Below are 26,972 nucleotides of genomic sequence, written 5' to 3'. Positions count from 1 at the left end.
AGGTATATACACACTAATATTTATACTACACAGGCCATCAAAATAAACTGAAAGCAGATGCTTCCTGGTTGCTAAATTCTTTTTTTATAACCTAATTTTTCAAAATGTGAGGCACCATAGTGACATCTAACCAAGGTAAATAACAAAGAAAGAAAAAAATGGTAAAAGGACAAACAATAACAACAACAAACACAAAAACGCAAAAAAAGCAAAAATAATAATATCAAAACTAATGAAAGATAACATAAAGTACAAAACACTCATATATATACCCTCCAAACAACTTCCCCACTCACCCCCTAATCCATACAATAATCCATCCATGTATACATTCAAATTCATATTATTCACAGGTCTTTCTCTCGCCTATTCTATCACTGACCTCCCTCATCCACCCCACCACCGAAAACAGGTCACTCAATGATACAAGTTGAATTACATATACCATCAGGGTAAGGTGCCTGCTAATGAATAAAAAGAAGGGTACAAGTTAAATAACCAATCAATATTTATTTCATAAACCTGATACAACTGGAAAGAAAGAAACAAATAATTAAATACATAAATAGTAATAATGCTGTTAATAAAAATAATAATTAAAAAAGGATGAAAAAGATAAAAGGGTGTGCTTCCCCTGTTGACTCCTCCCAATATCTATTTTATCTAATAACAATCTATTAGCTGTCTGAATGTCTAATGAAATTACTGTAGGTTACTTTTTGTTAAGCTGAGGTGTAATAACTTCATATCTTCTGCTGTAACATTTTTCCCATATGTTAACTGCTCCATTTCTTTTACTTGCTCTATTAAATCCTTCAGTTTCTCTACACTAGGCCTTAGTTTCTGAAGTCAGTTTTTTGTTATAAGTTTAAGAGCAGTTATCCTTACATTCTAATAAGATACTCGTCTTCAGTTCTGACTATCCCCTTTGGCATTTTTCCTAACAAAATGAACTCATGGTTAATTTTGAGGTCCATTTTCAAAACAGAAATGATTTCTGTACAGATATTTTTCTAGTAAAAAAGAAGTGTGTGTTAAGTGTTAAGATATCACGTTTTGTGAGCAGTTGTGGACAATTATATAGCCATCTATACTAATATTGGGAACCACTGGTGTAGAGGACACATTGGCAGGATGATACAGTAAACACACATACAGCTAAACAAATATGAGCAAACTTATAGCTTAATACAACATATATAGCTATTATATACTGGCAAGAATTGCACAACAAACTACATTTATACATTCAGGATTGTTAATACAGTTAGAGGTAGTGAGGTTATTGCACAAGTTTTCAATTACATTTGATTATATGTATGTATATAAAGGTGAAATAGAATTGTAGCTTTTTCAGACTAATTGTTATCAAACCTTCCGTGGCTGCTTTAAGTGTTGAGAAGTGTAATTTGAGGGAAGAAGCTGTTCTTGTGTCTGGTGGTTTTGGCTTGTAGTGTTGTGTAGTTATGTCCAAGGTCTGCAGTGACTGTGGAGGTGTACATGTTCTGGAGGAAGGGTACTGTGGATCTTTTCTCCAGTCTTGACTGTCAGTTGCAGTCTTCATCCTCTGCTGGGCGTTTTTCTGTAGCAGCTGTTTCTTGCTCCAGTAACACGTCTGTCTTCTGTGTCGTTACCTCATTTAAATCTTGATTGAACTCACACCTAGTAAACTATAAAATATTAAGTCATTTGTTATGTCTTTCCAAAATTACACATATCTGTCATATTATGTTCTGGTTGAGTTTAGGCAACTAAAACATTTGATTACGTTCATCTTCACAGTTAAAGGACAAAAGACAGGATGCAAACCCTGATCTTGCCTGCTTTGCTTTGACTGATGCTTACTCTAAATTACTCTAATTTTTAAATCTAGCTTCCAGTTAGCTACAGAATTAGTTTAGAAGAGCATTTGAATGTTTTTAAATCACACAACAGCTTTGGTCCATTGCAACTTGCTGACTTGCTTGACATTCAGTCAGATCTTAAGGTCAAACTAGGACCTAAAGGGTATAAGGTGAAGTATGTATCCATTATACTAAAATAGTGAGGCATTAAGGCCAAATTACATAAAATAACTAATAGACAAACTCAAATATAAAAAATAAATAAGTAAGAATAACTAAAAATAGAACAGAGGCTAGAGATACACTGGAGAGATACACTGTACAATGATGTTAATATGCTATAGTATAATACACAGTACATTAGTGCAAGTCAGGTGGATATTGCTATAGTAGTAAGGTGTGTGATTGTCCATGGATGTTAGAAGCAAATAAAGAAGAAAAGAGGTAAACAAATATCAGCTAAAAAAAAAAAACATAATCAAAGTGTAGCCCAAAGATAACTAAGTGAGACAGAGGGTGTGTGGATGGGTGTAGTATCCTGAAATTTAAAAAAGACAAGTAAAACAATACCTTAATCTCGATCCCCACAACCGACAGGATGACTATGAAGACACCAGCTAAGCTCAAAGCCAAGATACATTTCATATGCCAAGGCAGGGCTGTGAAGATATCAATTGAAATGATAAACCACAGAACAACATGGTATTTATGTTAATCATATGATACATTTATTAATCATTTCTACCTGAAACAATAATGTGTGTCTCTCTGGTCTGGTTGATGTTCTTCTGTTGGACTCTACAGGTGACGTTGTTGTCGTGCCTCTTCTCTACAGTCACTCTGCTGCTGACAGTATAGAGGTCATCAGGACCTCTGACTGTCTTTGTAGGTCCAGCAGAGAGGAGGTTTCCCTCACCATCCAACCAAGACACCTTAGGCTCTGGATACCAGCCTTTAGACTCACACTGTAACACCACATTTGTGCCGTTTCTGTTTATCACCTTTATGAAAGGTGAAGAGACAGCACCTAAAATGAGAGAGTGGAGATATAATTTTCCTGCAGCTGATACAAGTTAATCATTATAACAGTGTGTCTCCTCTGAATTCTCACCCACATCTTAAATTTGTGTCGTGTGTATTTTGTTTGTCAGGTTGGACAGTTATTGACATACAAGGCTGTGTTCGAGTCAGACAATGATCCACCACCTCCATGGTTTGGATCTGCTTAAGTTTGGGGAACTAAAAAACTTATTTGCTCAAGGTTAGGTTGCTTTTTCATGTCTTTTTCAAGTCCTAGAGGTGCTCAGAATCATGGAAAGTTTGAATGACAGTGAGTAAGTGGAACTTGAGTTATATGTGCGCAAACTGTGTCAAACGGATTCATTAGGATACATACAAACACATAATAATGGGCCAAATTAAAATAGATATTAACCATGTACAGATATAACTAATAAGTGTAAATATACTAATAATCTGTAAAGATAAAATGTGTCTATCTCTTTAATGAAAGGGAAAAAGATGGAATTACTGTCCAGTACTGTGGTCAAGTGTGTCAAATAAAGACTTGGAAAAACTACAATCAGAAAAACATCATCAGAAGGCATATAACCTTGGGTTGGTCATTGATGAAGGAGAGGGTGGTTATGTCCCTGCTTTGTTTTATTATAAATATTTAATTGTCTAAAATCACAAATGTCCTGCTTTTCATATAACAGTAATGACCATAACTATAATACTCTTGGCATGTAGCAAGAGGTTGTTTTTCACTTCCTGCCTCACAAACTAATGCAAGGCAACATACTGTTATGTACAGAGGAATAAAAATATGGAATGGGTTGCCATCACATGTTACACATTTAACAAGTAAAACTGTTTTTTTAAGACTTTTAAGACTCAAAGCACATTTTCAAATGTCATGTAAAAACAAACCTATACATGAATATATATTGTCTTACCAACAATAAGTTCGATGGAAGCAGCTCGACCCAGTGTGGGAGCAAGACATCTGTATGTTCCCTCATCAGAAGGTTTCACCTCAGAGAGTCTCAGTGAAATGTCTCCGTCATTTAATTTGTCAGTTAGCAGTGATGTTCTTCCCCTGTAGGACGGCTGTTTATTAACCACAGATTCTTGACTGTTCGCCCTCACATGGACAAACCCAGGGCTCAGGTCAGGTCTCACCCACTCCAGCCTCAAGTCAAAAGCATTGATCGCAGGTTCCAGGTGACACGGCAAAATGATGTCGTCACCAACTGTCGCCACTATTGGCTGAGATGGACCAATCACCTGAGTTTGACCTGAGTAAGAAACAGATCTGTTTTTTAATTCTTGCTGTCTCAACTGCCATTTCACACAACAAGGCTCTTTGTATATCAGTTTGTAGGTCATGATCTACTTTCGTATCAATAACTAGTAAAGTACAGTACATCAGTCTCCATAAAATTGCAGTACAGTACAGACACAACAACCTAAAAATTAAAAAAGCTGCTAGTACTCCAAATCTGGTGGCTATCAATCAGTTTGCACATTTTTGGGGTAATAATTTGGAATCATTTTTTAAAGTTAATGAAGTTTGTGTTCATTGAATCCAGCACACATAGTACTATTTAAGTAGTTTGCTTTGAAATTACCTGCACATGACTGCAGGACAAGAAAGACAATCATGTGATGTAAAACCAAAACTGTGAAGTCACTGAAGGTCAATCTATCACTGGGCTGTATTGGATGCTGCATCGTGGATTTCTGAAAGCTGGACAAAAAAGTTGTAAAATGGAAGATAATGCTTATTCAAATTGTATTTATGATATTTTCACAAATCAAATATACAGTGTGTCATCACTTAAAAGTAAAGGAATCTTGAGATAATAAAAACACTTGAGCTAAAGAAAGTTATGATGTAACTACAAGGTAGTTATATCTTGATTTGCGATCTCTCTTTTTCTTGTTTGGCTCACGCCTTTTTCTTTACCAAAGAATGGGGAAGGTACAGCATATCTGCCCTTCAGTGATATTGTGCTGTATATCTGAATGCAATATCTGGTTGAAGGAAACTTTCATGAACTGTCAGTGACAAAAACAGGGTGCAAACACTCCTTGAAACAAAACTACGTACTTTTTTGAATACTGTGCCCCTTTGAACAAATTAAAAAAATAAGAGAAGTTAAATTCTATTTGACGATTTCATAACTTTATACTCAGACAGTCAAACCAAGTCAACATTTAACAACCTTTGATGGACAAAATGTCACAGTGTGCTTTACGGACAAACACAGTTGTGTCACAAAAATAAGAAAATTCCCAAAATTTGACTTGCAAAATACCGTATATACCCAAAACACAACAACATGCTGCTTTGTTTTTAAATTCCCAAAGTTCTCAGCTCCACCTTAAGCAGCAACATTAAATGGTGCTTTACTGTCACTCTTAAAGGAACAATTATTTAAAATGATAACTCACTAACATTTAAATAAACTACATGTCACTGCTAATGCTTCTTTGATTTTACTTAAAATGAAAGTCCTTTAAAAGTATCACATTTAGTGGATTTACAGTAAATTAAAAGTTAAATCCTTACCTAGAAGGCACACAAGGAGTCCACTCACCCTCCAACTGTTGTGACGCAGTTCAGAAATGTAGCTGTTATTTATACACACACTGAAAAACTTGTCCTTCCTGTCAGGTGATAATTTGTCAAAGAAATTAAGATATACTGTACTTCTCCACCTCTGATTAGTCTGTGGTTAATTGTGAGATGCTTAAAGGGGCCATATAATGCCCATTTCCCAGTTTTCATTTTTGTTTTAGGACATCTGCATGCTTTCAATTGCAAAAAAAAAAGAAAAACAAAAGAAAAACAAAAGAAAAAAAACAGTTTCACTTTCTGCAGAGGAAGACTTTTCCATTATGCAGTTGTGGCCACTGCCTCCTTTGGGCTCTAGATTTATTATGCTATTTAGATATGAAACATATAAAATTCTGTTACTATTCAAACTCATTATAATTCATCACAAAAGGCCCCCAAAAGCACATTTTTAAAAATCATTGTCAATGTGCAAGTCCTGCACTACAGGGGGATGGACTATCACCTCATGACTCACTTGTTGCTAAGCAGAGTTAACATGTAATTCAACACAACATCAAATAGTGAAACTGAGTTTTCACAGAGTACATATTTAAAGAAAAAACAAAAAAGCAACGGTGGAAGAAGCACTCAGATGCTTTACTTCAGTAAGAGCACCAATACAGCATTTTCATTTATTCCTCTCACCTTTTCAACATGAAAGATGCAACTCTTTTACTTTCACTTATTTACTCTTTGATTTGACAGACTCACACTCTACAGGGACATCTTGTGGCCACAAGTTGACAAAGCAGCTCCATTAGTGATTTAATACATGTGAGTTCATTATTCCAGGACATACAGTGAGGTGAGAGATTTAGTGATAAATTCTGAATGTCTTTTCAAAATGTATCCATAGTCAGTTAATGCAGGTTTAAGTGACATTTTGAATGTATCAGTTTTACTTTAATTAAAGTGGTGTTATTTTTACCTAATTAAAGGATTTGAATTTACTGGGCGTTTGTACATTTTACATTTGAGAGTACTGACCAGATTATTCTCTAGGTTTCTTGCAACAATGATGTGTAGAGACTCTTCAGGGGCAAAAATGTAAAAAAAAAAAAAAAAAACACAGGGTAAAGGTTATGCTAACTTTAGGGATACTTGAACCAATCAGAGAGTCAGGGATGGTCGACCCCTCTTGACTGAGAGCCTATAACTCAAAGACTGTCAAACCACAGGAAGAGGAAGTTCTAACTTACATTATAATTAAGCTGCATTCAGTATGATACTCAGACAGTCAGCAGCAAGACAGCATGGAGGTCACAGCTCTCTGCTTCAGACTGTGTGAGTACTCACCTGTCATGGTTTCTTCTTTTTTTATAAGTTTTTCATAATCCTGTACATCAAAATATCTGTCTGATGTACAACTCTGTTCCTTTGTTTATCCAGTGATGCTTGAAATCGTTCAGTTGGGGACTCAAGTTCAGAAAAGTGGTAAGTAATCTAAAGAATCAAGGTAGAAGATTGACATAAACCTTTTGAATCTATGATGCAATTTTGTTTAATGTTGTATATTCTGTGAAGGGTTCAATCATTAATTAATTAATGTCCATGTTGCTGGTGAAAACCTGAATGTATCTTGCAAAGAGACTCAATTTAAACTGTTTCTGTCACAAGGTGGACGCACCTACAATCATTTGTTTTGATCCAGTTCTGGATGTTTCTTTGGACACTTTTTAAAAAATAATTACCTCTCGGTTTCAGATGCAGCTTTTCTTCGTATCACTCCAAACAGACTGCAGCACTTTGACTACGACTCAGTTTCTCTTGACTGTGTTGGGTTTGATGACTCAACTCAGTTGAGAGGAATCAGGAATAATGAGGAATTTACTCCTGTATGTGATATTAATAAGAGGACGCCAACAGGGTCCCTCTGCACCATTGAGGGAGCCTATCCTGAAGACAGCGGAGAATACTGGTGTGAGACTGATGATGGAGAGAGAAGCAACAGTGTCAACATCACTGTCACTGGTACAGTATATTTATTGTGTTTCTAAAACCACTACATATCCATTTGAACTGGTAATTATCCGTTTCTCACCCAGTATGTCCAGTATGACACTATAATACACTATATAATGTATAAAATCATTTGTTCTCAGATCAACATGTTCAAAATGATCAGGTTTACTGTAAATTTGGTAGATTTTATTAAATGTATGTTTTTACAGAATCATGGAATCTGTATAAGGGAAGAATAAAACATTGAACAATGAGCCATCATCTATGTCCCATGTTGCCTGTACACTCCTTATTAAGTGAGGAGCCGTTTAGCACATTTAGCATTTTATAATATGCAGAGTCAGGGTCAAACCAGAACCTTTATGTTTAAAAGTCTGTGTCTGTGGTGAAAATAATTTCTTCATTTATGATAAAAATCACAAATTAACTATGTTACAGATATGTGGGAACCTCTGCCTATTGCTAGGGTTAGGGTTAGTATTATATATATATATAATTTTTCTGTTTTGTTTTGTCTAAATCTGAAACGTATTCATTCAGTGAAGAGCTTTACTTTGCAGTCAGCAAACGATGGTGCCATATGAATAAAATTGAATTTGATATCAAGGTAATGGTATTTGATGTGATTTTTTTTCACTCCAGTCTTAATTTTTCCCAATTTTCTACTGTGTTACTGCAACATTGTACATAAAACATATTTTTAGTGTTTTTCAATATGTTGTTCAGATAGTTCTGTGATCCTGGAGAGTCCCGTCCTTCCTGTGATGGAGGGAGACGATGTGACTCTGCGCTGCAGAAACAAGACAAACTCCACCAACCTCCGAGCTGATTTCTACAAAGATGGCGTCCTCATGAAGAGCACTGCAGCAGGAGAGATGACCATTAACAGTGTCTCCATGTCTGATGAAGGACTCTACAAGTGCACCTCTGATGTTGGAACATCACCAGAGAGCTGGTTGGCTGTCAGAGGTGAGACACAAGAGGGTATCAAAACAAAATGAAGATGATATTCTGCTGGTTGTACGTCCAGACTGTGCATGGTAATGGCAACCTTACTTATGAGAAGTCCAGTTGTTTGACTCTTGGTAGAAAGTTTTTATAAAAGTCTGTTTGAAAAATGGAATGTGTCTACCAGTGTTGTGAAAAAATTATGACTATTAGCTGGAAATAATTTCTAAATGTTTTACAACCATCTTGCCTTCAGTGCCACTTTCCTGCTGAATATTCTTCATATTTCCAGGTTGTTTATATGTGTAAATATGTTTAATTGTTTAAATAAATGTTTAATGTATCACAGGTTCCTTGTACTGTTGTGACATGTGACTTTCCTCTCAAGGGATCAATAACGTCTCATCTTTTTTTCTTACAGTCTTTGCAGCACGTCACAATGAAACTCGGTGCTCTTCCTCAGACGACACCTCAGATCAGTCCTGTCATATTTACCTCGTCTTAAGGACTGTGTTCACCATTGTGATGGTGGCTCTGCTGCTGCTGCTGGTGGGACTACTTCACTGTGGGAAACTCAAAGTTACATAAAAATAACAGATACCTGCTCACATGTAAAACTGCCAAAGTAAGGATGATGCTGGAATGATTTTTATCTTGTAAGATAGTTTGGTCACAAAGTTAATGAATTAGGAAACATGATAAAGCGATTTGGGTTTGACGTTCCTTCATAGTCTGTTTACATTACCGTTTATATTAAAAAGGAGAAATAAAATAACAGTATCTGGAATGGCACAGGTTAAGAAGTTTAAAAGCAGTTAAATACAAAATAAAACAAATATATAATAATAAAGGTGTATACTGACTGTACCGGTTAATACAGTTTGTGCAAAAAAGAGTGAACAGTGCAAAACTTGCCGTGTTAAAAATCTTGTGTTTATAGCAGCATAACAGAATAATGTAACAGGGAATATAGATAAATATACTGTTTAAAAATGTAAATATAGCATATAAATTGGTTTACAATTTTGTATTCTTATGTAAAAAGTGATAAGCCAACAACATTTGGGTGTAGACTATGTGGAGAATGGTTGAGTTAAGATTTAGGCTATTTTTATATGTTTAATATATTATTTCACTTACCCACAACCTGAAAAATAGTTTTAATGCAGTAACTATCAAGTCAATCTTAAATGCTGAATGTAAATAACCCTGTGAAAAGGCTTTTCATTAGGCCCTGTTCCCCTTCATTATTACATTATCAGTGTTTCGTGTTATATCATCATTACTTTCAGTCAAATGTCTCCCTTGATTTGTCAGGTTTTTGTTTGATAAATAATTGAATACATTGGTTGTGATGTGTAGTTTGTTCTGGTTTACAGGTTTATGATCTGTGTCACTGTATTTTTTCAGTTTGTTGGGGGTAGATCAGCCATTCAGTCAGGGAGAGTGGAAACAGGTTTGTATCATCAGGTTCTCTTAGCAGTGAGGAACTGGGCATTGCTTGGATGTGGAAAGATAAGTGAAACTGTTCTGTAGTAAGTTACATTTTCGTTGAACTTTTGGCACTTATGAATAATTTGTGTGCTTATAGTAGATTGTGACTTTCAGCAGTAACAGAAAAATCCAGTGTTTATAACAAGCCCACCCCCATACTTACCTGAGCAGGTGGTATGTTCTCGTTAGGTGAGAAGGAGATGGTAAAAAGCCATTCAGTGGTCAATAGGGAAGAGAGTAGTTTGCAGCTTGCTGTGAGGCTGCAGATTTTATTTGTTTGTGACTATGACTGAAGTTATTTTTGTTGGATTTCCCATGGTTCATTTTTGCTTCTGTTTCATTGATATTTTATTTTTAATAAATATCACTTTTTGTGCACATATTCCGGTCTGCCAACCTGTTTTATTCCAACATCCCTTCATAGGTTTCTAGTGGCCAAATACCATCTTCTGCTCTTTATATTGGGTGATAGCAAAACAGTCCCCGATACAGTGTGTTTCATGTGTGTAAAGTTTGCATTGTCTTTAAGATGGCATACAGATCCTCTCACTGTCAGTCTCGCAGAGAGTGAGCTGCACTCAGAGCTGCTCTCAGTCCCCCTGAGAGCCTGCAGACATGACTGTGGAAGCGTTGTAAACACCCCTTGATGACGTATTACAGAACTGTTCACACTGAATCACTCTGAAAGTGCAACAGCCAATGGGGAAACTCCAACACTTGTATGACGGCGTATCTCAGCCAAAATCTGCAAGCACAAAGGAGATCCATACGTGTGGACATAGAGGAGCATCTTACACAACTCAAACAGCCCCATACGCACATTATTTTTGTGAGTGGTTTCACAGCACATGCACAGAATATTTTTGCTTGCATAAGCAATATTGTAGCCTGCAAGGAGAAACCATGCTTTGAATGCACATACAATACGAAGGAGCATGTGGCTATTATCCCCGAGTGCACAATTACTGTCATTGCTCTCCTGCTCGCTCACAAGTGTTTTTTCTTTTTGGCAGTGAGTGGGCAGAGAACTGGATACAGCATCAGAGGCAGGGACCCATTTATTCCTATGAAAGTTGCTCAGTGGCGCATGAAGCCAAAAAAGGCAAGTCTGCTGTAAAGAAATTATGGATGATTACATACTTTGCATGCTCTATGAGTCGCATACGCCCAGAGAGCATGCTCACTAGAGACAGCTTACACAGCTAACTTCTGGTTTAGCCCTCCAGCTAACTTAAATGGGGATAAAACGATTCAATTGTGCAGCTCCTCTAGACTTTCCAAATGTGATCCGACCAAATTGATCGAATTCTGAGTCATTTTTCGGGGGTTGTGATGCTTAAAAAATTTTATCTGCTAATTTACAGACATCTCATTCACAATGTAAGTCAATAGAGAAAAAGTCTGGGCCAGTGTACATCACCTGACGTTGTAATAACCTGGTTTAGCTGGGATACAATCACCATTGTATCCCTAAATATAATTAGTTGAGCAGGTCCACCATCTTGGGCAGCTAGGTACGGCAACACCATTTGGACAAACCACATAGACCAGTTCTCTATGAAAAGTGCCCTGAGATAACTTCTGTTGTGATTTGGCAAACAACAGAACTCAGACAAACACATTCAAGTACATTGCTCTGTGTAACATTTTGCATCATTAAAGTCAAGTCAATTTTAGTCATGTAGCGCCTGGAACAATATCGTGTGTCTCTCTGGTCTGGTTGTTGTTGTTCTGTTGGACTCTACAGGTGAAGTTGTTGTTGTGTCTCTTCTCTACAGTCACCCTGCTGCTGACAGTATGGAGGTCATCAGGACCTCTGACTGTCTCTGTAGGTCCAGCAGAGAGGAGATTTCCCTCACCGTCCAACCAAAACACCTCAGGCTCTGGATACCAGCCTTTAGACTCACACCGTAACACCACTATGCTGCTGTTCTTTGACGTAACATTTATGATTGGTGTTGAGACAGCTCCTAATGTTGAGACAGGAGAAATTTCCATTTCACTTCATGCTTTATAAACAGTCAAACGAGACCGGGTTAATTTTGACCCGGAAGGACAACAGGTGTCGTTATGTGCTGCCATTAAAAAGCCATTAAATAGTTTCAAACAGTATCCTGACTAAACTCTGACATATACCAATCTGTGACAGTCAATCAACATATTTTCCTCTGATCTTAAATATAATTAAAATAATTCATAATTTCTTTTTTTACTCAAAAATGAGGTATAATTTCAAGTAAACTAGGTCTATTGGCCATAAATTCCAAAAAGTATTTTAAAGTTTGTGGTAATGAGTTGGAATGAAGTTGGCTAAAAAGATGTAACACAGTTTTGGGGGGTAATTTATACTTCATGCTTTATAAACAGTCAAAGCTGACTGTAACTTATTCAATGACTTATACATAACAATCACTTATTTATCTCAATTTACATAAACTATTTAACAAAATACAGACTGCACTACCGAAATAAACACACATAAACATAACTTGGCTCCCACAGTGTTGTTGAGTGTGATTTCCCATAAACCATTATCAATAAACCACAGAGGAAATAATCTGAGAAGAGATTAGTGGTGATTACATGACAATACATGCATGCAGGATTTTAAAATGCACACACTGACATGTATGCACCACAGCTTCTCTCCGAAAACGAGAAAATGAATTACAGTTCTGAAAGTCCATGTCTGAAATATAAGGGAAGGGAAATTTGTGTTGTATCCATTTTCTGAGTTATTTGAATCCCATCTCTTACATTACAGTCAGGCAGTACTTCATGGTAAGTATGAACAGCAGGAACAATTACAGAGACCATTAACTATTGCAGTGTACATATGGGCTTTGCGTTTTCTATTAAGAATTACTTTCACACCAACTGTTTGATGTGATGAAATTGCACCATTTTAACTACACTTTTTTGAGTTGCCCTCAAGTGTGATGTGACAATGGAAAAAATAAGGGTAATCTCCTGAGATTTTCACCCAACAGCAACAATAAGAGTCATTGCTGTAAAATCCATTACAGTAAAGGTCTAATCTCCACTTTGAGCAGCTACAACCTTTAAACACTGATTACATGTTCGCACATCATTAATTTCACACAACTGTTATTTAAAAGAAGAACTTTTGACATTTAGATTAACTTTAACAGTCCTTTCTACATGGTTTAAAGTATATTATCAATAAATGTAGTAAAATACTGCATTAAGGCACATTTATTGTTTCATTTACATACTGTAGGCAAGTAAAACAGTACTTCTTCCACCACTGTTGAAGTATGAAATTATATTCAATAAGTATTTCCTGCCCTTATCTTGAAGTTTCACTTTAGAAGGAATGTGGTTTTGACTTTTATAGTCAAAGGAGTTCATCATTCACTATAATAGGTTTGTATAAAAGTTTGTAATTGTATAAAAATACAGTCAAACTTTTAAATGTATGAAAAATTCAGCATTTTTTGATGATGATTTAATTTAATGATGATGTAATGCCTTATAAAAAAACATAGAAAATTTGTTTTTGAATACAAAGTACATAGTCTGCACATTGTTTTATCAGTCAAAGCTTTAATTTTTTTAACATTAAGAAATGATGACATATCCAACAATTAACATACATAATAAGTAATACATTTTACTTGGTCTTATCTACAGTATGAAGAACACTAGTTCTCTTTTCTGAGAGCGAATGTGAAAGGGTCACAAATAGAAAATAGACTTCCTCATTTCACAAGTCAGATGTCATGTGGTGTGTAATTATGAAATACAGATTATCAGAAGTAAATGAAAATCATTTTTAGTCATTTTAAGGCAAACTGTCTCTTAACTGTGGTTTGGTTTTTCTGAGGACTGTATATATTTACAATATATTTAGACCTTATAAAGTTTTATCGTACATGCAACGTAACCACAGTCTCATCCTGGGTTAAACTACAGACTCAGAGACGTCAACAATGCAAATTTGCATTACTGACAATTCTTACTAAATAACTGCTCCAAATCCAACATCTTTGGACTGCTCCAAAGATGTATCTGAAGCTTGATTTAACAATGAAAATCAAGCAGTAATAAGTTATAATAGATACACAACAAGTACATGATTGGCTGCTTCAGTCATAACACACTAGATCGGATCTTCTATGAGCCGTAGCAATAAAAATATAATTATAACAGAGGGACACATTTAAGATTAGAACAATTCTCTTGTTGCATTGCTGGTCTTGGGTCTTTTGGCGTGTGGCGACTCCTGGTGGTCGTATCACGAAAGGACAATAAAAATATCCACATGGATGGTCTCAAAGCAAAATGTGTAGAGTTTCTTTCAGCCCAGTTTATACAATTTGAATCGATTCATTTATAGAATGTATCCCATCAAAATGAAAAGTTGTATTTTAAGTTTACCATTAGAATTATTTATAATGGATGATATACGGTGGCCTTGAGGGGCAAAACACAATAACATTCTACAAATAACGAGATGTCTTTCTGAATAAAGTGACTGTGATCAAAAATGAAGTACAAAAGTATAACACAAATGAGGTATATACACACTAATATTTATACTACACAGGCCATCAAAATAAACTGAAAGCAGATGTTTCCTGGTTGCTAAATTCTTTTTTTATAACCTAATTTTTCAAAATGTGAGGCACCATAGTGACATATAACCAAGGTAAATAACAAAGAAAGAAAAAAGGGTAAAAGGACAAACAATAACAACAACAAACACAAAAACGCAAAAAAAGCAAAAGTAATAACATCAAAACTAATGAAAGATAACATAAAGTACAAAACACTCATATATATACCCTCCAAACCCCTTCCCCACTCACCCCCTAATCCATACAATAATCCATCCATGTATACATTCAAATTCATATTATTCACAGGTCTTTCTCTCGCCTATTCTATAACTGACCCCCCTCATCCACCCCACCACCGAAAACAGGTCACTCAATGATACAAGTTGAATTACATATACCATCAGGGTAAGGTGAATGCTAATGAATAAAAAGAAGGGTACAAGTTAAATAACCAATCAATATTAATTCCATAAACATGATACAACTGGAAAGAGAGAAACAAATAATTAAATACATAAATAGTAATAATGCTGTTAATAAAAATAATAATTAAAAAAGGATGAAAAGGATAAAAGGATGTGCTTCCCCTGTTGACTCCTCCCAATATCTATTTTATCTAATAACAATCTATTAGCTGTCTGAATGTCTAATGAAATTACTGTAGGTTACTTTTTGTTAAGCTGAGGTGTAATAACTTCATATCTTCTGCTGTAACATTTTTCCCATATGTTAACTGCTCCATTTCTTTTACTTGCTCCATTAAATCCTTCAGTTTCTCTACACTAGGCCTTAGTTTCTGAAGTCAGTTTTTTGTTATAAGTTTAAGTGCAGTTATCCTTACATTCTAATAAGATACTCATCTTCAGTTCTGACTATCCCCTTTGGCATTTTTCCTAACAAAATGAACTCATGGTTAATTTTGAGGTCCATTTTCAAAACAGAAATGATATTTTTCAAGTAAAAAAGAAAAAAGACAGTACTTACTATACACTCTCCTATCTGTCAGTATCTATATTCATGATAAGTGTTAAGATATCAGGTTTTGTGAGCAGTTGTGGACAATTATATAGCCATCTATACTAATATTGAAAAGTGTTGTGTGTTAATGTTTGTCCAATCTATTTATTTTCAATCCCTGATAGAAGGGGAAAATTTGAGTTGCAGCGATTAATCAATTAGTCAGTCAACAGAAAATTAACCAGCAACTATATTGATAATCTATTCATTTTAGTCATTTTTCAAAGAAAAAATTCTCTGATTCCAGCCTCTAAAATAATATAAAATCACACAAATGAATAATTTCTGGTTTCTGTATTTACTGGTAGTAAACTGAATATCTTCTGATAGTCGACTGTTGTCTGCAACAAAAACAAGATATTTGAGGACTTAGACCGGTAAGACTGATGTTCTCTGAGAACAGCTCTGGTTGCCAGGAGATTTGTCAAACAAAACATCCATAACCTGAGGACTCATTTATTCATTTGTTTGTTGTTCATCCATTCATCCAGCTGGTTAAGCTTATAACATCCTGATGCAGGTGAATTGTGAATTTGTCAGATTGGATTTTGCTTCCACAATGAATCTATCAGAGATATCAATAAGAAGCCGCTATGTAAAAAAAAAATAGTAAAAATTAAAGTTAGTTGGTGCATTTTTCTCGCACTGCAAGTCTTTTATTGAGTGACAGCAGTGCAACACTCTGCTTTAGCAAAAGGCTTCTCTTCAGGTAAATGGTATTTGAAAGTTGTTCTGTTTTGTTTGTCGGTTGTTGAGTGATTCTGCGTTGAATGAATAATAATTCAATGATAGGATCGACCGGTTATTGTTAAGCAATCTCGTCTCCTCACAGCTGCTGTATTCAGCTATGAAAGGATTGAGAGAAAACAGACAATAAACACTTCTTAACCGACAAAAGGAAGAAATCCACCATGAAAAAAGTGTCCAAAAGTGGACAGACTGGAGGTCTTGAAGGATTAAAGTTACCACAGTCACTGGTCACGCTGATAAGAGCTTTATTTCATTTTTGTTGAAAATGTTTAATGTTTTTCCAGAACCCTTAACTTAAAATTATGCTGAGTTTTACCTGAAGTTATCAAAAACCGTCAGATCTAAGTTCATATTTAATTAGAGGTTGCATTGTTGCATGTTTGAAACATGGTGAGATATATAAACGCATTAACAATTTGAGTTATTTAGTCACTTTAAGGTTGTGGTTGGTGATGTAATATTTCATAAATTACATTTATACATAAGCAGTATAAATTCAGTTGTATAAGTTGAAAGAACTTATTTACTTATACTCTCAGTATAGGTAAACTCAGTGAAGAGCAGTGGTTCCCAATCATTTTGGCTTGTGACTCCTTAAAATAAAGCAAAGTCTACCTGGAACCCCTCATCGCACGCTACATTGTCTAAAAGCTAAACGAAAGAGGACTTAACTTTTAGAGCCTTGAGGAGATAAAATAAAGTAATTCACAGTAAATAAAAATTTGTGGAAAGCTTGAAAAAGACATTTTGTATGTCAGAAATACGTTTTTTTTCTGTTCTCCTCTCGGATTAATCATCTCACAATCCCTTAGATTAATCCAGCGACCCTTTGTGTGGGTCTTGACCCCCTGGTGTAGAGGACACATTGACAGGATGATACAGTAAACACACACATAGCTAAACAAATATGAGCAAACTTATAGCTTAATACAATATATATAGCTATTATATGCAGGTAAGAATTGCACAACAAACTACATTTATACATTCAGGATTGTTAATACAGTTAGAGGTAGTGAGGTTATTGCACAAGTTTTCAATTACATTTGATTATATGTATGTATATAAAGGTGATTTAGAATTGTAGCTTTTTCAGACTATTTGTTATCAAACCTTCTGTGGCTGCTTTAAATGTTGAGAAGTGTAATTTGAGGGAAGAAGCTGTTCTTGTGTCTGGTTGTTTTGGCTTGTAGTGTTCTGTAGCACCTACCAGAGGGGAGAAGTTGGAACAGGTTATGTCCAAGGTCTGCAGTGACTCTGGAGGTGTACATGTTCTGGAGGAAGGGTACTGTGGATCTTTTCTCCAATCCTGACTGTCAGTTGCAGTCTGTTCTTGTCTGGTTTGGTGGTTGATCCAAACAAGACAGTGATGGATGTGCAGAGAACAGATTCGCAGGTTAAACTTCCTGAGCTGGTGCAGGAAGTTCATCTTCTGCTGGGCTTTTTTCTGCACCAGCTGTTTCTTGCTCCAGTAACACGTCTGTCACTGTGTTGTTACCTCATTTAAATCTTGATTGAACTCACACCTAGTAAACAATAAAACATTACATCATTTGTTATGTCTTTCCGAAATTACACATATCTGTCACATTATGTTCTGGTTGAGTTTAGGCAACTAAAACACTTGGTTAACCTCATCTTCACAGTTAAAGTAAACCAGCGGTGACTCTGACAAAGGACAGGATGCAAACCCTGATCTTTGCTTTGCTTTGACTGATACACATTACTCTAATTTTTAAATCTGGCTTCCATTTAGCTACAGAATTGTTTTTATCCGTCATACCAAAACAGATGTTTTTAAACTGTGAGATGAGCCTCCTGAGGGGGGCGCAGAGGGAGAGATGGGAGGTGAAGATACTGTCTGAGGTGAAAGGGACAGGTGTTCTACAAACGACAGGAAGTTAGTTGTTGTAGTTTAGCTGCTGATTTGGCTGCTTACAACGCTGTCAGCAGTTGGAGATGCAGAAGGGGCTGTGACACACAGCTCATAGAGGAAATTAAAGGGGCTTTGTGTGGTTTCCTGTTATGAATATATACTGTTATGATCTTGGATATCTATGCTAAATATGGTCAAAGTTCCAAAACTTGAGGTGACTGTAGAAAGGCTCCTTGGGAGGGAGGCCTTAAAGAGACAGCAGCTAAAACGGCCTGTTTCAGACAGAGGTTGAACTGAGGGGCTGCATAAATGGCCAGTATAAGATAAATAAGGAGTTTTTAATTGTAAATCATGCAAAGATATTCCAGTTGAATCCCAGAATATAAATATAAATCTGGAAATGTGCATAATATCCCCTTTAAGGAATTCCTTTTCCGGTTCATAACTCAGTCAAATCACTCATACATGATAAACATATTTTCAGATCAATTGTGACTTGTGTGATGTGACATGAGGATAATATTATATTCAATCAGAACAAATGTCCATAAATCCACTTAAAAATCACTGAAAAATGATGCTCCTTATAACTGCAGAACTTGCCTGAGAATCATCACATTTTTAAGTTTTCTTCAGTATCAAAGTAATCCAGTAGTTGTCTGCACGTACATGAGTAAATTGTAAACAGGAATTGCTAATAGCTAATTCAGCATACATTTTTAATGGCACCACTTTGCCAAAATCTAAACAAATATAAGCTAAAAAAAACACAGATTTAAGTGAGACAGAGTGTGTGTCAATGAGTTTAGTATCTTGAAATTTAAAAAAGACAAGCAAAATTATACCTTTGTCTTGATCCATGTATTATGAATACAGCCCACAGAAAGACACTGATCAAGCCCGAAGCCAAGATACATTTCATATATGAAGACAGGGCTGTGAAGATATTAATTGAAATGATAAACCACAGAACAACATGGTATTTATGTTAATCATATGATACATTTATTAATCATTTCTACCTGAAACAATAATGTGTGTCTCTCTGGTCTGGCTGATGTTCTTCTGTTGGACTCTACAGGTGACATTGTTGTTGTGTCTCTTCTCTACAGTCACTCTGCTGCTGACAGTATAGAGGTCATCAGGACCTCTGACTGTCTCTGTAGGTCCAGCAGAGAGGAGGTTTCCCTCACCGTCCAGCCAAGACACCTCAGGCTCTGGATACCAGCCTTTAGACTCACACTGTAACACCACGTTTGTGCCGTTTCTGTTTATCACCTTTATGAAAGGTGAAGAGACAGCACCTAAAATGAGAGAGTGGAGATATAATTTTCCTGCAGCTGATACAAGTTAATCATTATAACAGTGTGTCTCCTCTGAATTCTCACCCACATCTTAAATTTGTGTCGTGTGTATTTTGTTTGTCAGGTTGGACAGAACAACCAAGCCAATCAGAGTCTTTGCTTGCAGGTGGCACTAAAGTTATTGACATACAAAGCTGTGTTCGAGTCAGACAATGATCCACCACCTCCATGGTTTGGATCTGCTTAAGTTTGGGGAACTAAAAAACTTATTTGCTCAAGGTTAGGTTGCTTTTTCATGGTTGACAAGTCCTAGAGGTGCTCAGAATCATGGAAAGTTTGAATGACAGTGAGTAAGTGGAACTTGAGTTATATGTGCGCAAACTGTGTTAAACGGATTCATTAGGATATATGCAAACACATAATAATGGGCCAAATTAAAATAGATATTAACCATGTACAGATATAGCTAATAAGTATAAATATACTAAAAATCTGTAAAGATAAAATGTGTCTATCTCTTTAATGGAAGGAAAAAAGATGGAACTACTGTCCAAAGAAGACGGAAAGTTTCTCTGTGTTCACTGAAAATCTGAGTTCAAAGCATGTACCTATGATTGTGACATCACAGCTAGTTTGGAGCCAATTGTGGTCCAGTATGCAAATAACACAAGTGTGACATATTCATAGATTCTGGATTTTTATAAGGGAAAAGGAGTAGATGTCATTTTAAGGATTTTAACACGATAATTGAACTTTATTTTAGGGACAAACCACATCAGACACAAATTATTATTCAAAGCAAAGTATTTTGCATGTTATAAGACATGGAGGGGATCTTTGAGCTTCTTTGAGCTCACATATATAATGCAAATCATGTGCCAGTAAATACTAATCACATCTGTGCAAAAACCAAAGTGTAAAAACAGCATAGCGATGGTTTCACGGGGGTTATATATAGTGTATTTTCATAACAGAAGGTTACAGCTCCCGGCCAAGAAATAGTCTAGTTTATAACCCTCCATAAAACCACATGTTGTTTTTGCACTGATTGAACAGAGAAACAACGTGTTAATTAGTGAGCTTTAGAGGTGCTGGTAGGCAGATTTTTTTTACCTTTAGAGAGCGCCAGGCTATAATCTTCTCATCTAGCTCTCAGCAATTCCCCAGAATGTTGAACTGCTCCTTCAAGTAAAAGATCTGAATATTTCTTCCACCACTGACTATTTCTTCGTGATCAGCAGCTTCCAAACATTTCCAAATATTTTGTCTTTCTTTGTCATGCTGCTGTATTTGTAACTCCCAAAAGTGGCCATCCTACAATTCAAAGCACACTATATTTTCAAATGTCATGTAAAAACAAACCTATACATGAATATATATCGTCTTACCAACAATAAGTTTGATGAAAGCAGCCCGACCCAGTGTGGGAGCAAGACATCTGTATGTTCCCTCATCAGAAGGTTTCACCTCAGAGAGTCTCAGTGAAATGTCTCCGTCCTTTAATTTGTCAGTTAGCAGTGATGTTCTTCCCCTGTAGGACGGCTGTTTATTAACCACAGATTCTTGACTGTTCGCCCTCACATGGACAAACCCAGGGCTCAGGTCAGGTCTCACCCACTCCAGCCTCAAGTCAAAAGCATTGATCGCAGGTTCCAGGTGACACGGCAAAATGATGTCGTCACCAACTGTCGCCACTATTGGCTGAGGTGGACCAATCACCTGAGTTTGACCTGAGTAAGAAACAGATCTGTTTTTTAATTCTTGCTGTCTCAACTGCGATTTCACACAACAAGGCTCTTTGTATATCAGTTTGTAGGTCATGATCTACTTTCATATTAATAACTAGTAAAGTACAGTACATTAGTCTCCATAAAATTGCAGTACAGTACAGACACAACAACCTAAAAATTAAAAAAAGCTACTAGTACTCTGAATCTGGTGGCTATCAATCAGTTTGCACATTTTTGGGGTAATAATTTGGAATCATTTTTTAAAGTTAATGAAGTTTGTGTTCATTGAATCCAGCACACATAGTGCTATTTAAGTAGTTTGCTTTGAAATTACCTGCACATGACTGCAGGACAAGAAAGACAATCATATGATGTAAAACCAAAACTGTGAAGTCACTGAAGGTCAATCTATCACTGGGCTGTATTGGATGCTGCATCATGGATTTCTGAAAGCTGGACAAAAAAGTTGTAAAATGGAAGATAATGCTTATTCAAATTGTATTTATGATATTTTCACAAATCAAATATACAGTGTGTCATCACTTAAAAGTAAAGGAATCTTGAGATAATAAAAACACTTGAGCTAAAGAAAGTTATGATGTAACTTCAAGGTAGTTATATCTTGATTTGCAATCTCTCTTTTTCTTGTTTGGCTCATGCCTTTTTCTTTACCAAAGAATGGGGAAGGTACAGCATATCTGCCCTTCAGTGATATTGTGCTGTATATCTGAATGCAATATCTGGTTGAAGGAAACTTTCATGAACTGTCAGTGACAAAAACAGTGTGCAAACACTCCTTGAAACAAAACTACGTACTTTTTTGAATACTGTGCCCCTTTGAACAAATTAAAAAAATAAGAGAAGTTAAATTCTATTTGACGATTTCATAACTTTATACTCAGACAGTCAAACCATGTCAACATTTAACAACCTTTGATGGACAAAATGTCACAGTGTGCTTTACGGACAAACACAGTCGTGTCACAAAAATAAGAAAATTCCCAAAATTTGACTTGCAAAATACCATATATACCCAAAACACAACAACATGCTGCTTTGTTTTTAAATTCCCAAAGTTCTCAGCTCCACCTTAAGCAGCAACATTAAAATGGTGCTTTACTGTCACTCTTAAAGGAACAATTATTTAAAATGATAACTCACTAACATTTAAATAAACTACATGTCACTGCTAATGCTTCTTTGATTTTACTTAAAATGAAAGTCCTTTAAAAGTATCACATTTAGTGGATTTACAGTAAATTAAAAGTTAAATCCTTACCTAGAAGGCACACAAGGAGTCCACTCACCCTCCAACTGTTGTGACGCAGTTCAGAAATGTAGCTGTTATTTATACACACTCTGAAAAACTTGTCCTTCCTGTCAGGTGATAATTTGTTAAAGAAATTAAGATACTGTACTTCTCCACCTCTGACTAGTCTGTGGTTAATTGTGAGATGCTTAAAGGGGCCATATAATGCCCATTTCCCAGTTTTCATTTTTGTTTTAGGACATCTGCATGCTTTCAATTGCAAAAAAAAGAAAAACAAAAGAAAAACAAAAGAAAAAAAACAGTTTCACTTTCTGCAGAGGAAGACTTTTCCATTATGCAATTGTGGCCACTGCCTCCTTTGGGCTCTAGATTTATTATGCTATTTAGATATGAAACATATAAAATTCTGTTACTATTCAAACTCATTATAATTCATCACAAAAGGCCCCAAAAAGCACATTTTTAAAAATCATTGTCAATGTGCAATGTCCTGCACTACAGGGGGATGGACTATCACCTCATGACTCACTTGTTGCTAAGCAGAGTTAACATGTAATTCAACACAACATCAAATAGTGAAACTGAGTTTTCACAGAGTACATATTTAAAGAAAAAACAAAAAAGCAACAGTGGAAGAAGTACTCAGATGCTTTACTTCAGTAAGAGCACCAATACAGCATTTTCATTTATTCCTCTCACCTTTTCAACATGGAAGATGCAACTCTTGTTTCACTTATTTACTCTTTGATTTGACAGATTCACACTCTACAGGGACATCTTGTGGCCACAAGTTGACAAAGCAGCTCCATTAGTGATTTAATACATGTGAGTTCATTATTCCAGGACATACAGTGAGGTGAGAGATTTAGTGATAAATTCTGAATGTCTTTTCAAAATGTATCCATAGTCAGTTAATGCAGGTTTTAAGTGACATTTTGAATGCATCAGTTTTACTTTAATTAAAGTAGTGTTACTTTTACCTAATTAAAGGATTTGAATTTACTGGGCGTTTGTACATTTTACATTTGAGAGTACTGACCAGATTATTCTCTAGGTTTCTTGCAACAATGATGTGTAGAGACTCTTCAGGGGCAAAAATGTAAAAAAAAAAAAAAAAAAAAAAAAAAAAAAAAACACAGGGTAAAGGTTATGCTAACTTTAGGGATACTTGAACCAATCAGAGAGTCAGGGATGGTCGACCCCTCTTGACTGAGAGCCTATAACTCAAAGACTGTCAAACCACAGGAAGAGGAAGTTCTGACCTACATTATAATTAAGCTGCATTCAGTCTGATACTCAGACAGTCAGCAGCAAGACAGCATGGAGGTCACAGCTCTCTGCTTCAGACTGTGTGAGTACTCACCTGTCATGGTTTCTTCTTTTTTTATAAGTTTTTCATAATCCTGTACATCAAAATATCTGTCTGATGTACAACTCTGTTCCTTTGTTTATCCAGTGATGCTTGAAATCGTTCAGTTGGGGACTCAAGTTCAGAAAAGTGGTAAGTAATCTAAAGAATCATGGTAGAAGATTGACATGAATCTTTTGAATCTATGATGTAATTTTGTTTAATGTTGTATATTCTGTGAAGGGTTCAATCACTAATTAATTCATGTTCATGTTGCTGGTGAAAACCTGAATGTATCTTGCAAAGAGACACAATTTAAACTGATTCTGTCACAAGGTGGACGCACCTACAATCATTTGTTTTGATCCAGTTCTGGATGTTTCATTGGACACTTTTTAAACAATAATTACCTCTCGGTTTCAGATGAAGCTTTTCTCCGTATCACTCCAAACAGACTGCAGCACTTTGAATACGACTCAGTTTCTCTTGACTGTGTTGGGTTTGATAACTCAACTCAGTTGAGAGGAATCAGGAATAATGAGGAATTTACACTAGTATGTGATATTAAGAGGACGCCAACAGGGTCCTTCTGCACCCTTGATAGAGCCTATCCAACAGACAGCGGAGAATACTGGTGTGAGACTGATGGAGGAGAGAGAAGCAACAGTGTCAACATCACTGTCACTGGTACAGTATGTTTATTGTAATTCTAAAACCACTATATATCCATTTGAACTGGCAATTATCTGTTTCTCACCCAGTATGTCCAGTATGACACTATAATACACTATATAATGTATAAAACCATTTGTTCTCAGATCAACATGTTCAATATGGTCAGGTTTACTGTAAATTTGGTAGATTTTATTAAATGTATGTTTTTACAGAATCATGGAATATATATAAGGGAAGATTAAAATATTGAACAATGAGCCATCGTCTATGTCCCATGTTGCCTGTACGCTCCTTATTAAGAGAGTAGATGGCTCAATTTCATAATTTAACATTTTATGATCATTCATGTGGAGTCAGGGTCAAACCAGAACCTTTCTATGTTTAAAAGTCTGTGTCTGTGGTGAAATCTAAAATCATTTCTTCAATTATAATAAAAATTACAAATTAACTATGGTACAGAAATGTGGAAACCTCTGCCTCCCTCTATACTTTACTATTTTATTTTATTTTTGGTATTATTTTTTTATTGTGTCTGTCTAAATCTCACACATGGTGCGATATGAATAAAATTATGGATACCATTTATTCCAATACTGTCTGAATTTTTCCCAATTTTCTACTGTGTTACTGCAACATTGTACATAAAACATATTTCTAGTATTTTTTCAATATTTTGTTCAGCTGGTTCTGTGATCCTGGAGAGTCCCGTCCTTCCTGTGATGGAGGGAGACGATGTGACTCTGCGCTGCAGAAACAAGACAAACTCCACCAACCTCCGAGCTGATTTCTACAAAGATGGTGTCTTCATGAAGAGCACTGCAGCAGCAGAGATGACCATTAACAATGTCTCCATGTCTGATGAAGGACTCTACAAGTGCACCTCTGATGTCGGAACATCACCAGAGAGCTGGTTGGCTGTCAGAGGTGAGACACAAGAGTGTTACAAAACTAAAATATGACATTTTTCTGGTTGTATGGCCAGAATTCATGCAGATTATACATGATATGAAAACCCTATTTATGAGAACACTTGATAGAAAGTTTGTATAAAGGTGTTTTAAAAAAGGAAATGTGTCTACCCGTGTTGTAAAAATTATTATTATTAGCTGGTTAAATAATTTCTAAATATTTTACATCTGACCTGCCTAAATTATGACCTCATAGGTAAATAAAAGTGACCTTTTAGTGCCACTTTCCTGCAGAATATTCTTCATATTTCCAGCTTGTTTACATACGTAAATATGTTGAATTGTTTAAATAAATGTTTAATGTAATCCATACATACACAGTGTTATGTGTATTACAGCAAAGAGTGTTTCTGTCACCTCTCAAACACCTCATGAAGGGAACCATACTGTCCTCCATCGCTCCTCCATCCCCACCCGCCTCCCCCTGTGGGTTGCTATTATCATTGTAACATTGTCCCTGGTGCTGCTGGTGGTGGGATTTCTTTGTATTGGGAGAAGCAGAGGTACAGGTAAGTACTCTCCCAAATATATTGTGTGTAAATTACTACCAAAATAAAGGAAAAGCTTGATGAGAAGCACATGGCACTCTGTCAAACTTTGCATTTCACTTTTATCCAATAGTGTACGCACTAATACAAAAGAGCATCAAAGTCCTTCATCAAAACTGTCCTGAAGTAAACCAACTTTTCTCATATTGATGTTCTTTATTTTTGGCAAGTACTTCTCACAGTAATCCATCTGTCCTCTCCATCTCTTAACGTTATGTTGTAATGTCTGATCAGTAATGTTGGCTAACACTATGGTGCTAAAAGTCAGCACTCAGCTTCAATCGATAATGTTAAAAACTACAAACCAGGCCAGAAATTTTGGTGTAGTCATGGACTCAGACCTGAATTTCAACAACCACATTAAGACAATTACATAGTCAGCCTACTATTACCTGAGGAATATATCCAGAATTAAAGGACTTATGTCTCAGCAGGATTTGGAAAAACTTGTCCATGCATTTATCTTCAGTAAGCTCGACTAACACAGCTGAAGACTTTTCTGTTTTCCTTTTATTAAACCAAATTTGAGGGTTAATATCTTACGCTGCACTGTAACTTTTATCTTCCTGTTAATCTGTCTTATTCTATTTGAGCTTCTTTTTTATTTCCAAATTTAACACTTTTTAATTGTATTTAAATGTCTTTTCACATTGCCTTGTGTTGCTTTTATATTGTGTCTCGATGCCTTTAATGTTCTATGTAAAGCACTTTGAACTGAACAATACAAATAAACTTCCTTTACCTTAATGCTGCTGTAAAAAGCATAATTGCCTGTATACCAAAAAATTTCCCTCAAAAGAGCCACAAGCCATCAGATTAAAAAAAAAAAAATACTATGAGGGTTAAACATGTATTTCATATAATAGTGTACAATTCATTAACCTACAAACTTTGAGAATATCATGTTTGTCTTTCTCCATGTAGTACAGTTTTACTATATTTTGGAAAATTCAACAGTATTTAGCCGTACAACAACCTGAGGATGGTAAAATGCATCCACTAATGAAAAATGTACTTTTTTAGTTTTAAC

General features: G+C 35.8%; 4 protein-coding genes across 4 annotated transcripts; 2 read left to right on the top strand and 2 right to left on the bottom strand.

Moving 5' to 3' along the window:
- Nucleotides 1–582: 582 nt before the first annotated feature.
- On the bottom strand, nucleotides 583–6,135 carry LOC121889689 (butyrophilin subfamily 2 member A2-like). Its single transcript, XM_042401853.1, has 7 exons — nucleotides 6,115–6,135; nucleotides 5,422–5,456; nucleotides 4,478–4,596; nucleotides 3,803–4,144; nucleotides 2,590–2,871; nucleotides 2,415–2,503; nucleotides 583–1,670 (listed from the first exon to the last, which is right to left on the bottom strand). Exons 3-7 carry the CDS (start codon nucleotides 4,578–4,580, stop codon nucleotides 1,548–1,550), a joined length of 939 nt encoding a protein of 312 aa, XP_042257787.1. The 5' UTR covers nucleotides 4,581–4,596; nucleotides 5,422–5,456; nucleotides 6,115–6,135; the 3' UTR covers nucleotides 583–1,547.
- A 458-nt stretch (nucleotides 6,136–6,593) lies between these two features.
- LOC121889731 (low affinity immunoglobulin gamma Fc region receptor II-b-like) lies at nucleotides 6,594–10,162 on the top strand. Its single transcript, XM_042401925.1, has 5 exons — nucleotides 6,594–6,753; nucleotides 6,859–6,903; nucleotides 7,174–7,440; nucleotides 8,158–8,400; nucleotides 8,801–10,162. The coding sequence occupies exons 1-5, from the start codon at nucleotides 6,723–6,725 to the stop codon at nucleotides 8,965–8,967; spliced, it is 753 nt and encodes a 250-aa protein (XP_042257859.1). The 5' UTR covers nucleotides 6,594–6,722; the 3' UTR covers nucleotides 8,968–10,162.
- A 4,566-nt stretch (nucleotides 10,163–14,728) lies between these two features.
- Nucleotides 14,729–22,473, bottom strand: LOC121889714 (butyrophilin subfamily 1 member A1-like). Its single transcript, XM_042401898.1, has 6 exons — nucleotides 22,413–22,473; nucleotides 21,468–21,586; nucleotides 20,792–21,133; nucleotides 19,122–19,403; nucleotides 18,945–19,035; nucleotides 14,729–17,749 (listed from the first exon to the last, which is right to left on the bottom strand). Exons 2-6 carry the CDS (start codon nucleotides 21,571–21,573, stop codon nucleotides 17,707–17,709), a joined length of 864 nt encoding a protein of 287 aa, XP_042257832.1. The 5' UTR covers nucleotides 21,574–21,586; nucleotides 22,413–22,473; the 3' UTR covers nucleotides 14,729–17,706.
- Nucleotides 22,474–23,723: 1,250 nt separating this feature from the next.
- LOC121890000 (low affinity immunoglobulin gamma Fc region receptor II-a-like) lies at nucleotides 23,724–26,234 on the top strand. The gene is made up of 5 exons (XM_042402247.1): nucleotides 23,724–23,754; nucleotides 23,860–23,904; nucleotides 24,175–24,438; nucleotides 25,108–25,350; nucleotides 25,733–26,234. Exons 1-5 carry the CDS (start codon nucleotides 23,724–23,726, stop codon nucleotides 25,948–25,950), a joined length of 801 nt encoding a protein of 266 aa, XP_042258181.1. The 3' UTR covers nucleotides 25,951–26,234.
- Nucleotides 26,235–26,972: the final 738 nt, after the last annotated feature.

Source organism: Thunnus maccoyii, chromosome 22 (assembly GCF_910596095.1).
Source record: "Thunnus maccoyii chromosome 22, fThuMac1.1, whole genome shotgun sequence".
Classification (NCBI taxonomy): domain Eukaryota; kingdom Metazoa; phylum Chordata; class Actinopteri; order Scombriformes; family Scombridae; genus Thunnus; species Thunnus maccoyii.
The sequence above is the reverse complement of the archived record's forward strand: the minus strand, read 5'-3'. Positions and strand labels throughout refer to the sequence as shown.